The 12,153-nt window shown below is 44.1% G+C and overlaps 1 protein-coding gene across 4 annotated transcripts in view; it reads right to left on the bottom strand.

Annotated features, from left to right (window-relative positions):
* Positions 1–12,153, bottom strand: part of col15a1b (collagen, type XV, alpha 1b) — a 71,497-nt gene that overhangs the window by 25,576 nt on the left and 33,768 nt on the right. For 3 of the 4 annotated variants that reach the window (XM_083781034.1, XM_083781036.1, XM_083781037.1), the window contains exons 6-15: positions 10,722–10,796; positions 9,760–9,852; positions 7,214–7,325; positions 5,819–5,859; positions 5,461–5,661; positions 4,820–4,846; positions 4,062–4,124; positions 2,648–2,725; positions 1,643–1,705; positions 940–1,080 (exon numbers count right to left, since the gene is read on the bottom strand). In XM_083781034.1, the coding sequence (XP_083637160.1) occupies positions 940–1,080; positions 1,643–1,705; positions 2,648–2,725; positions 4,062–4,124; positions 4,820–4,846; positions 5,461–5,661; positions 5,819–5,859; positions 7,214–7,325; positions 9,760–9,852; positions 10,722–10,796 (894 nt within the window). The remainder of the gene's footprint in view (positions 1–939; positions 1,081–1,642; positions 1,706–2,647; positions 2,726–4,061; positions 4,125–4,819; positions 4,847–5,460; positions 5,662–5,818; positions 5,860–7,213; positions 7,326–9,759; positions 9,853–10,721; positions 10,797–12,153) is intronic. The other variant, XM_083781035.1, reaches the window with a different exon arrangement.

Raw genomic sequence — 12,153 nt, 5'->3', positions numbered from 1 at the left:
GAGAGAGCGATGGAGTGATGGAGTAGAGAGAGAGAGAGAGAGAGAGAGAGAGAGAGAGAGAGAGAGAGAGAGAGAGAGAGAGAGAGAGAGAGAGAGAGAGAGGAGTTAAGAAAAAGAGAGGATAAAAGAGATGAAAAGAAAGAAAAGGCGACATGAAAGTATGACAAGTGGAAAAGAAGAGGGATAGTGGACGTGAAAGAGAGACAGAGTGGAGACAAGACAGACAGACAGACAGACAGACAGTTATTGACAAAAACTACACAAAAACAGGACAAACTCAATGTTTTGCTTAGTGAAAACAAGAAACAGTAAAACACTTCAATTCAAATTAGAAACAAAATATTAGGAACAGAGATGGAAATGTGGGGAGAGAAAAGAGACAGACACAACAGACTAGTATCCAGATAAAACACCTATCGAAACAATACTATGGCATTTCTTTATTTAAATACACTGGTTGTATGTCAAAGCCTAAACAGGACATGGATACATGTTGTTGCTTAGTTTGCATTGGACCACTACCTCAGTCCCAGTGTAAAATAAGGACAGGTCCAGTTTTCCAATAGTTAGCACTAAAACCAACCAGGCTTTTGTTTGGTTTGATGGCGAGGGGGGGAAAGAAAGGAGCCTATCCACACTTTTCCTGGGCTGTGAGTGCTCCAGTTCCTGTTGATTTAATTGGATATCAATGGTCATCTGACCAGTTTCATTGGCTTTCATTGGATCAAATCGACAGGAACTGGAGCACACACAGCCCAGGAAAAGTGTGGATAGTATAGACCCTGGGGGACTTCCAAGTGTTCCTTGTAAGGGAAGTTTAAGTGGTTTTAATTAAAGGCTCTTGTTGAAAAGACAAAACCATCCCTCTGGTGCCTTTAAATGTTATTGAGTTTTAATAGTTGAAATGTTGTTCTAACATTATTTGCCGACGTAACTTACAGGTATCCCAGGCTTGCCTGGGGGCCCGTTCAGGCCGTCTTTTCCACCGGCACCGGGCGGTCCGCCATGGCCAGAAGACAGGCCATCTCCTGAGCCGAGGGGTCCAGGGGGCCCTGGGGGCCCGGGGGGGCCGGGAGGACCCTATAGTTACGAGAAATAAAGAGTTGTTGTCAGTTTTGATTTCGTCAACTAAAACTATGACGAAAAATGTTTGTCGACTATACCCTTTTCGACTGACGAAAACTATATAAAAATTAAATATAAATGAAGCCAGCCATGATGACTAAAACAACGACTAAACATACTGACAATTTCATCTACAGATTAAACGCGTTGCGACGCGTTGTGTGCTTGAAGATCTGCTATTTTCAGAACGCAACCAAGTGTAAAATCTGCCATTACGCCATCACGGCCCGCAGAAATCATAAAACTGTAGATTTAGTCGACTAAAATTATATGATATTTAGTCGACTAAAACTAGACTAAGTAACACTAAAACATTTCAGATGACTAAAATATGACTAAAACTAGTTTTATTCCAAACACTATGACTAAACTAAAATCTAAATTTGCTGCAAAATCAACACTTGTTGCTGTTGCACATCGCTGGGCTTTAGACAAGAAGTGTATGCATGGTTGTCTTTGTATTGTCTGTAGCTAGAACACACTGCCATCTAGTGGTTAGAACAGGACCATTCCGTACCCGGAGCAGTTCTGTGTCACTGTCCAAGTCTTCAAACCCAGAGCCCAGGGCATCAGCTCCATACTGAAACACACACACACACACACACACACACACACACACACACACACACACACACACACACACACACACACACACACACACACACACACACACACACACACACACACACACACACACACACACACACACACACACACACAATTTAGGCATTTAGCAGACGATTTACAGTAAGCAAGGACAACACGAGGTAATACATGGGGGGGGTCCAAGTCAAGACCGAGTGTTGGAGGGGGTCGAGACTCGAGACCGACGGGAGGTGAGACCGAGTCGAGACTGTGAGAGCAGGCAGGCGAGTCAGCTACACTCTTTAAGCGCCAGACAGCTCTCTTATAATGTTAATGTGATTGAGCTCCTCATAATTTGGGTATAATGCATCTATGCATTGTAGTGCATTGTGGTGCAGAGAAGAGTCCAGAGTCCCTTGGTCTGAGACCGAGTCAAGTTCAAGTCAAATTATGTGCGAGACCGAGACGAGACAGAGTAAATGAAAATGTGTACTCGAGATTGGACTCGAGACGAGTCAGTGACTCGAGTCCTATAACACTAGGTAATACATCAGATGTATAGAAATAGTCATCTAGGATCATAAGTAGACTAGTAATAACCTATCATCAGTCTAACAGTAGAATATACAAAGAAGATCAATAATCTGTACATTGAAACTATACACACTAGGCTATAGTATAGAGCGTCGCAGTCCCGCCACGGGCAAAGGGTTGTCACGATCCCAGTTGGCTTTGACCGAGGCTTACAGGTCTTTAAATAAATACTTTATGAAACGTCTGTGGGGAAAAACTAATTGGAAATTGTCGTCCGGGGTGCTCGTTGTCATGAAAGGGGGCGGGACTGCGACGCTCTATAGGATGTAGCAGAGATATGAAATAACTTTGCAGATATTGTGATGTTTTTGGGGGTATTGTCTTGTCTCTGAATTCTACTCACAGGTACACTGCGGGATCTTGGGGGTCCAGGGGGGCCGGGCAGGCCTGGGGGCCCAGGTGAGCCAACTCCTTGGTCTCCCTGAATGACAGGATGCAGGTGGGAGGTTGTTGTTTAGTAGGGAAAAAGAAGAAGAAAAAGAGTACAATTAGAAAGTGAATGGAACTACAGTATAGACTCAGGGTATGCGCATGCATAAAGTGAATGGCAAATCGAGTGGCAAAGTGAGAGGAAAAGTGAGTTTAGCATTGTTTAATGCAATCATATAGGACTTTTCTGTTTAGATGTATGGGCTGTCAAAGCCAGAAAGTATTTGTTTTGACACTAAGTAGGCGTTCCTGGTTTGATGATGATGTCTCTATAGTAAGCAGATGGATACCCTGCTGAGAGACGACTCTAATGGGCACACAGAATAACCCTCCTTACTTCCGGTCCGCTTCCCTACTTCCTTCACAGGTGTTACTGATGATACTAATTAAGGCTCTGTTCCATTGTGGTTCTCAAACCTTTTAATTTCAAGGGCCCCCATAACTCTGGGAGTGTACAAATGGAACCAAACCAAACATTTGGTTCCATGTGTGCACTCTCAGGCTTACACACCCATATGGGTCCATTTGGAACCCACTCAAGGACACTTTGAGACCCACTGGTGTAGCAGCATGTTTCCTGTGAGGCAACATGCACAGTAGCAGCACCCTGACTCTGTTTGACCAGAATGGAACATGGAGCCTTCATTAGTATCATTGGTAACACACCTGTGAAGGAAGTAGGGAAGTGGCCCAAGTTCTTTCCAAAATGGCGTGTAAGCATATAGCCCATTACCATTAACCCCACGCACCCCTATTCTGGGGCAAACTTTCAGCGACAATAGCTGCTGCACAAGCTTACACAAACACTGTTCAGCGGACTGCCATGAGAATAGTCACGCACGCACGCACGCACGCACGCACGCACGCACGCACGCACGCACACACACACAAATCAATTGCACGTATGTGCCACTATAGCAGTGTTACAGCAGTGTTTAACGCTTCAAATGGCCATTGATCTGATCAACACAATTAGGGATTTGTAAAACAAGATGTATGGCCCACGTAGGGCTGTAAATCTTATCTTCCAACATTTACAAGCACAGTACAGTCAAACACTTCAAAAAATAAAAAGTTGGTTGCCCTATGCAATTTTTTTAAGTGCCTGACGTTGCAGAATCAAAGTTTAATTCTGAGACATAATGTTTGTCATGTTGTCTTACAGTATGGTCTCCGATGCAGGAGAATTGGCCCATAGTCATCAAAACGTATAAGACAACCCCTGTATGAAGATCTCAGAAGGACGGGCAGGCAGAGTCGCAAAGGTAACACAAGCAAGGTGGAATAGAAAGTGAGTAAAATGTAAGTTTATTTAATATTTACAGTACCTTCTCCCCTTTGGCCCCAGCCTCTCCAGCCAGACCTGGAAACCCGCGGGGTCCTTTGTCTCCCTAGATGAGAACAACACACAATTAGCCCTCCACTAAACCCCACCACAAAAAGCGACTGTTCAATGCTAATCCAAATAGTTTAGCAACCGTTGCTGGCTGGCAAGCTTTCGTCACCTCATAGCTGTGACTGTCAGTGTTTTTTGCATGGCTGTGTTGTTGAACACTTAACGTCAAGTAGCCTAAGTTACACGATAATACTAATCAATCACTGTAGTTCCGTATTTCTAGTTTATTGAAATAATGTCATGCACATTTGTCCAGTGCATAGCCTACTGCAGGCCTGGTTGACTAGATTTTGAAACTCTTGCCACTGAAATGATCGATTATTGATATGGAGAAATCCCATCGTTTAATGTGCATCTCAATGGGTAAGAAGGAAAGCTTGTCATGTCTCCTCTCTTAGTAACCGTTGCTAACACGGGTTGGAGAGGGACTTAGCTAAGGGGCTAATTCAGAGCATCTGATGTGAAGCATCATGAACAGTGAAGAAATTAAATCCTTTTTCTGTGTGTGCGGTACCCAGTAGAACGGTGTGACAGCGGGTTGCAGAGGGAAGGGGGAGACTAAAACTATGACGAGAAATGCCCGTCGACTAAGGTTTTTCACTGACGAAAACTATATAAAAACAAAACAAGAACGAAGCTAGGACAGTCACAAGGACAGGACATGGATTGCAAAACGGGTTAAGAACATACCGGGACTCCTGCGTCACCCTTGGTTCCCTAAAGGAGAGAGAGGAACGAGAGAAAGAGCCAATGTTAACCCCATGAACCATAGCGTCACTATTCGAGGCATGGCGCGATAGACACACATTTGGGGAAAATAGCAGATAGATAGTAGACAAAGTATACAGTATATATATACACAGGGTTTAATAGCACTCTCTACAATGACACGGAAGGTGTCAACTGAACCTATGTTATGCGGAAAAAGAGAGAATGTTGATTCTCTCTTTTTCGCAGCTGCTCGATGGAGGTGCAAAAAAAGTTTTAAAGTAGACTGGTGCTTCAAAGATCAGTAGGACTGGAATACTGATGAAAAGGCGGCGATCCGAGCACTCAAAAAGGTGTAAAAATGATGAGAGGTTGGAAATAAAATCAAGGACATTTATTAGAAAAGTTTAAAAAGCCAACATGTTTTGACTCATCAGGGCAGGTATGAACCTATTTTATCTTTGTGTGATTGGTAATTGCACTCTATGATTTGTCTGTGCACATGCACGTACAGTACAGATCATAGAGTGCAATTCAATGTACGCGCAAATGTACATTTACGGTGACAGTCAAAATACCCCCCAAAGAAGTGGGGTAATAAAATAATATAATATAATAATTACCAGTTGTCCGTCTTTCCCTGGCTGTCCAGTAGGTCCAGGTTGTCCCGCTGGTCCTTGTGTCCCCCGGGGGCCCGGCTGCACCTGGGGCTCATCCAACGTCCCGTGTCCAGAAGGAGAAGAAGAGGTACCCGATGGGCCAGGGGGACCCGGTGGTCCTTGGTCCCCTCTTGCGCCTTTTGGGCCCCTATAGATTCTTTGACCCTGGAGAACCGAGTGGAAACAGAATATGATATTAACGTTTTTATCCCTCCGGAACACGCACGCGCACATACACGCACGCGCACATACTGTACACGCGCACGTACACAACACGCACACACGGACGCACGCACAACAATATGTTGACCTTTGAACTTACATCTCCTCTCTCGCCTGGTTCCTCAGTTTGGTGTGAACCTGCTGTGCACAGGATATGATGTCATTAACAACAGCCAGAAATTGAAGCCTTTACTACGTAATAAGATTAGAGCACTCGCCTTTCCCGCCACAAGATTCTGGGTTCGAACATGCGCACCGTCAACTCAGCGTATGGCGGCTTTTGGTGCTGGTGACCACCGCTATCACCGAAAACTTCCAACATGACGTCACTGAGCTGCGGTGAAGAGAAAACCGCCGCTCTCTCCAGAGTCCTTCTCTCTGTTTTTACCAAGGACCGGAGCGGTGCTCACCCAGACCCAAGGGACTAGTATCCGAAACCATGTACTTTTAGAGACAATCGGGGAACCTTTCCATTTTGTAAGTCTGTCAATATTATAACCTTATTTTCACATATCGAACTTTTCTTCCCTAAAATAACACCCAAGATATTCATTATGAAATCTAACAATTTCATTGCGTTATAAACCCCCAGCAGAAAATACAGAACACATTAACTGTGATTGAAAGAGGACAAATATGTGGTGGAGTTTGCATGTGTTCCCTGTGTTTATGTGGGTTTCCTCCTGGTACTGTGGTTTCCTCCTACACACGTGCAGTCTAGTAACATACTAGACTGCATGTGCTCCTAACCAAGGTACTGGCATTACAACTAGAATGGGCTCCATGCACAAACACGGAACTTGGCCCCGTTCCCTACTTCCTTCACAGGTGTTACCGCTGACACTAATGAAAGCTCTGTTCCGTTCTGGTCAAACAGAGTCAGGGTGCTGCTATTGCTGTGCACATCGGCTCACTGGAAAGTGTACAAATGGAAACCAAATGGACCATTGGGTCCATTTGGTTCCATTTGTACACTCTCAGAGTTATGGGTGTCCTTGAAATTAAGAGTCTTAATTAGTATCATCGGTAACACCTGTGAAGGAAGTAGAGAAGCGGCCCGGAAGTAGGATGAGTAATTCTGTGTGCATCTAGCCAATAGGTCCCCGATGATCACTGTACTGGTGCTGTACACTAATATATTACTTAGGATGGCTCCAGTGCAGATGATACATTTCAGGAAACCACTTAAGTCCATGTTTGAGGTTTTTGATTTATTTTCTTTTGCATAAATAAGTGCTATTAAGCACCCTTTACGTGTGTGTATTGGTTAGTAGTAAAAAGCGCTTCGTTAAAAACCTCTTAACTCCAGTGGACCCTCAAACTGTCTGCTAAAGTAACTAACTCCACCACCTCTCCCCCTCTCATGCAAGTAATTGACAGTATATAAAGTCACAACACCAACTTTGATGAGGCAGTATTGCTATGTTTCCACAATATATATGTAAGTACATACGTAAAATATAATACATTTTTTTAGTTGTAATGTCCCACATACCTGTAAGCAGCAGCTCTTCATTGGCCACTGTTGGGGTCAGGTGACCAGAATACTCATCTATCTCCACCTCTGGCGCCTCGGTGGGAGGAGCTAACACTGGAACACTGTCCTCCTGACAGACAGACAGACAGACAGACAGACAGACAGACAGACAGACAGACATCATATAAATGGAAAGAGATATTTAGACTGATTGAAAAAGAGAAATGAAAATTGCCCATTTTTAGCCCTCACTGTTGCTGTGTGTCTGGTGATGTACTCCTACAATGATGTGAAAACTTTAGTTACGAGTTACTTTGTAGATTTTGATTATTATTACAAAACATACACTAACCCCTTCAGCCCTACATTTCGGCCATTTGAAAATAGCCGATCTACAAGCATGCAATGCGCTGCGATGCGATATGCATTGTGAGCTTGTAGATCTGCTATTTTCAAAGGATTTGCATACAATTTGTTATCTTGAAACGGGACATTCTGCAAAATGAGTCTATTGGCACTTTAACCCTCTAAGACCCAGCGTTGCTTTTTAGCAACAATTTTATTTTAATTAATTACTTCTTTTTTTTTCTTTTTCTGTTATTTTTTCACCTAAACGTCATCAGTGATGTTCATTGCAATGCCATTTCAATGCCATTGGTCATGATATTTGCATATAAATACCCCCCACAGAGGCTGAAATTCACACAAATTAAAAATGTCTGGTCTTTGGACTTTTGACCTTTACCCTAATAAAAGTAGGTAAAATAATTGTAATATATGTTTTTTTGTGATCATTAGAATGTCTAGAACATGTTTTATTCATTATTGTGAAAGATATCCCCCAAATGTAAATTATTAATTTATTATATTATTATATAATTATTATATAATTATTATAAGATTCTGAATTCTGGACTTTTAATTGTAGCGGAGTATATTGCAGTATTGATACTTTTACTTAAGTAAACAATGTGAGTACTTTTCCACCACTGAAGCTTGGCAACTGTGTACATGGCTGTCTGTCCGCCATGCAAGGCTTCAGTTACTAACTAACACTGTGTTTACATTATGGCGGCTGCATTTCCTTCTGAAGCTTCAAAGTCAGCGTTCATTATGGGATGTTTGGGGTCAGGCTGACTTCCTGGTTGTGGGAGGATAAAACAGACAAACGGAACACCGAATGCACGCATGCACGCACGCACGGACGCACGCAGCTGTTGTATACGTTTCCTGCTGATTAGGAGTACCGTAGGTCAACACGCGATTCATAATTTTAAAAAAAAGTCACTAGACGTCTCAGTTTGGTGTGTCAGGAAGGATGCATGTGTGAAATCAATCACGTCCATTCATCTGTTCTGTTGATCTATCAATCACCTGTCCATTCAGAAATAAATACATCCCTCCCATATGCATCCCACAATACACACTCACTCACCCACCCCCACCGTCGCAAACGCACTCACACGTGTGAGTACGTGTGGGGCATATTTGATCATCCGTCGACGTTAGATGGGACCGCCTGCGATGTCACATGTTGGTGTGTGTGTGACCTTTCCCCCACCCCTAACCGTTAAACGTAACCATTCACCCTCTATGCCTAACCTTAACCTCGTCCCAAACTTTAACCTCTGTGTCTATTAACCTTTTTTCTTTTTCATATTTTTTTCCCCACGATTTTTGTAACCCATTGTTTTCACCCGGTGTCAATTGTCTATGTAATCCCACCCCGCTTCGAATGCTATCAGCCTATAAATCAAGAATATGTCTTAGTTGGAATAGAGCCAATATGTGATAATAATCAGACATACTAGGAAACGCGTAAGTGAAACTACTGACACGTTTTAGGGAGTGCTTGCTTTTTGTGACCATGACCAACCATGACCGTGACCATGGCGCCGTCTCTGGTGGCCTTGAGCCACGAGAGGCACCGCCGAGCGAGGCGCTAGCCGAGCGAGTCGCCGTGCCGAGCATTGCGACGGGCACCAGGGCCGACTCAGCGCTGTTCGAGTTGCGTACCGATAGGCACAGAATAGTAAATATTAGTTCCCCCTACTTTCCATCCATGCCCCCGACATGTCTACACTGTCCTGGGAGCGCTCCAAGTGAACACAGCTGAGCACCATCGCTGAAAACAACGTCAGTATGGCCAATATGGCCATATTCCAACGTCTTGATAACGGATGTTAACGTGAATTTAATGCAGTGATAACATATGAATCCGTTGGAAATCCTGCGCGCTACACTCCCTCTGCCAACCTGGGGAGAGGAACGGACTGACCTCATGAGGAGTCCAAGCCACTTCTTTTCGCCTGAAACACGCCTTTTTTACTAGTGTTTTAAGTGTTTATGGGTGAGAACGGTGTGACGACCAGGAGGACCATTGTAAAACGACAGGGAATCCCGTCATGTCAAAGGTTGACGAGTGGTCAGATGTTGGCCCAATCCGGCACTATGGTGCAGAGAGAGAATGTGTGACCATCACTTCTCCCACTCATCTCCATCCATCCATCCATCCATCCATCCAGCCAACATCAGTCTTTCAACGATGCATCCATCCATCTTACCCAGGGTCTGTTGTGCTTTCTGTCTTTTTTCATCATTTCTTCTTCCGTCTCCCTGTCGTCCAGATCACCGTCTCCGCTGACATCACCCGAGGCCTTTTAGCAAACATTGCATCACAAATTCATTTCAAGGCAAAAACTAGATCTACAGGAAACATGTACATATATGGAAGCAAAAGGCTATGTTTATAATGACAGAAAAGCCTGTGCATAAACGTTCAGATTTCAAATGTAAAGTGCTCACCACAGTTGTTAGGATGTTAGAATTGTCCTGGGTCAGCTATTAGCACCCGTGCGTTACATGTTGTTCCGCATTGACGCTCGTGTACGAGCGTCATGTGAAACACATGACTTAAGCACCTGAAAGGTCAACCGCCAGTATACTGTACGCTGGCCACGTGAGGAGTGATGACACTTAACATGTTTCCATCACATTCATCATGAGACTCAATTCTGATTAATTGAATACACAGGACCATATTGGAAACAAGCCATTCTTGGGGCTTTTTGTGTTATGCTTTTAGCATCATTGCATAATTGTACCACTGTACGTTTTTTTGCAAACTGTTAGTGTTCAATCAATCAAAAACCACCAACTCCAGCCAAGGTTGACTGTGCAATACACCCCCATGACCACTAGGGGGAACTGTTGATTCATACCATCATCACCAAACACCTTTCAATCTGTCCACAGTGTGCATGTGTGTAAATGGTAAATGGTGCATTTATATAGCGCCTTTATCCAAGGCGCTTTACATAGATTGTGCATTACATTCACTCATTCACACACACATTCACACACCGATGGCAGCGGAAACCATGCAAGGCACCAACCAGCACATCGGGACGCACACGTGTGTATGTGTGTGTGTGTGTGTGTGTGTGTGTGTGTGTGTGTGTGTGTGTGTGTGTGTGTGTGTGTGTGCGTGCGTGCGTGCGTGCGTGCGTGCGTGCGTAACACTCACATAGGGGTCATCCTCCTCACACTGCTCCTCAGCTGCTCTTGGATCGTCTTTTATCACCAGCTGCTGGATCGAACCCTGATGAGAGAGAGAGAGAGAGAGAGAGAGAGAGAGAGAGAGAGAGAGAGAGAGAGAGAGCAAATACTGTCAAATATATGTATTCATATTATTCCATAATTAAGTCAATAACACAACATTAAAGTGACTTGCTCTTGAATGGAGCTGGATAAAAAAATAAAATAAAAGTTTAAAGAAACACGAAAAAGGGTCGGTATCTCCTTTTTCAAAGTGTTAGCTTAGCCATTAATGGTACTGAGAGCTGGAGAGAAGCCTGCTGCACATCAACGATGGCTATGGCTAGGTAGAGCAGGTTGTCCAATGATCCGTGGGTCGGCAGTTCGAATCCCGGCTTCCCCTGTCTACATGTTGAAGTGTCCTTCTCCTGTCTACATGTTGTAGTGTCCTTCTCCTGTCCTTTCCCCTGTCTACATGTTGAAGTGTCCTTCTCCTGTCTACATGTTGTAGTGTCCTTCTCCTGTCCTTTCCCCTGACTACATGTTGAAGTGTCCTTCGCCTGCATGTCCTTTCTCCTGTCTACATGTTGAAGTGTCCTTCTCCTGTCTACATGTTGAAGTGTCCTTCTCCTGTCTACATGTTGTAGTGTCCTTCTCCTGTCCTTTCCCCTGTCTACATGTTGAAGTGTCCTTCTCCTGTCCTTTCTCCTGTCTACATGTTGAAGTGTCCTTCTCCTGTCCTTTCCCCTGTCTACATGTTGAAGTGTCCTTCTCCTGTCCTTTCCCCTGACTACATGTTGAAGTGTCCTTCGCCTGCATGTCCTTTCTCCTGTCTACATGTTGAAGTGTCCTTCTCCTGTCTACATGTTGAAGTGTCCTTCTCCTGTCTACATGTTGTAGTGTCCTTCTCCTGTCCTTTCCCCTGTCTACATGTTGAAGTGTCCTTCTCCTGTCCTTTCTCCTGTCTACATGTTGAAGTGTCCTTCTCCTGTCCTTTCCCCTGTCTACATGTTGAAGTGTCCTTCTCCTGTCCTTTCCCCTGACTACATGTTGAAGTGTCCTTCGCCTGCATGTCCTTTCTCCTGTCTACATGTTGAAGTGTCCTTCTCCTGTCTACATGTTGAAGTGTCCTTCTCCTGTCTACATGTTGAAGTGTCCTTCTCCTGTCCTTTCTCTTGTCTACATGTTGAAGTGTCCTTCTCCTGTCTACATGTTGAAGTGTCCTTGGGCGCTTTGAGTATAGGCAACTACTTTATGGACGTTAAACTCACTTTGCCACACACTTTGCCACTCACATTATGCATGCGCATACCCTCTATAGAGTCTACACTTTTACAAGCCTCATCCCTTCTTCGGACACTATTAAGCCCGATTATACTTCATCGTACCTCGTTGTCACATGCTGAACACAGCATGTGTTC

This window comes from Protomyctophum parallelum, assembly GCF_964188405.1.
Source record: "Protomyctophum parallelum genome assembly, chromosome: 14".
Taxonomy (NCBI): domain Eukaryota; kingdom Metazoa; phylum Chordata; class Actinopteri; order Myctophiformes; family Myctophidae; genus Protomyctophum; species Protomyctophum parallelum.
Note: the sequence above shows the minus strand (reverse complement) of the source record. Positions and strands in the feature narration are given on the sequence as shown.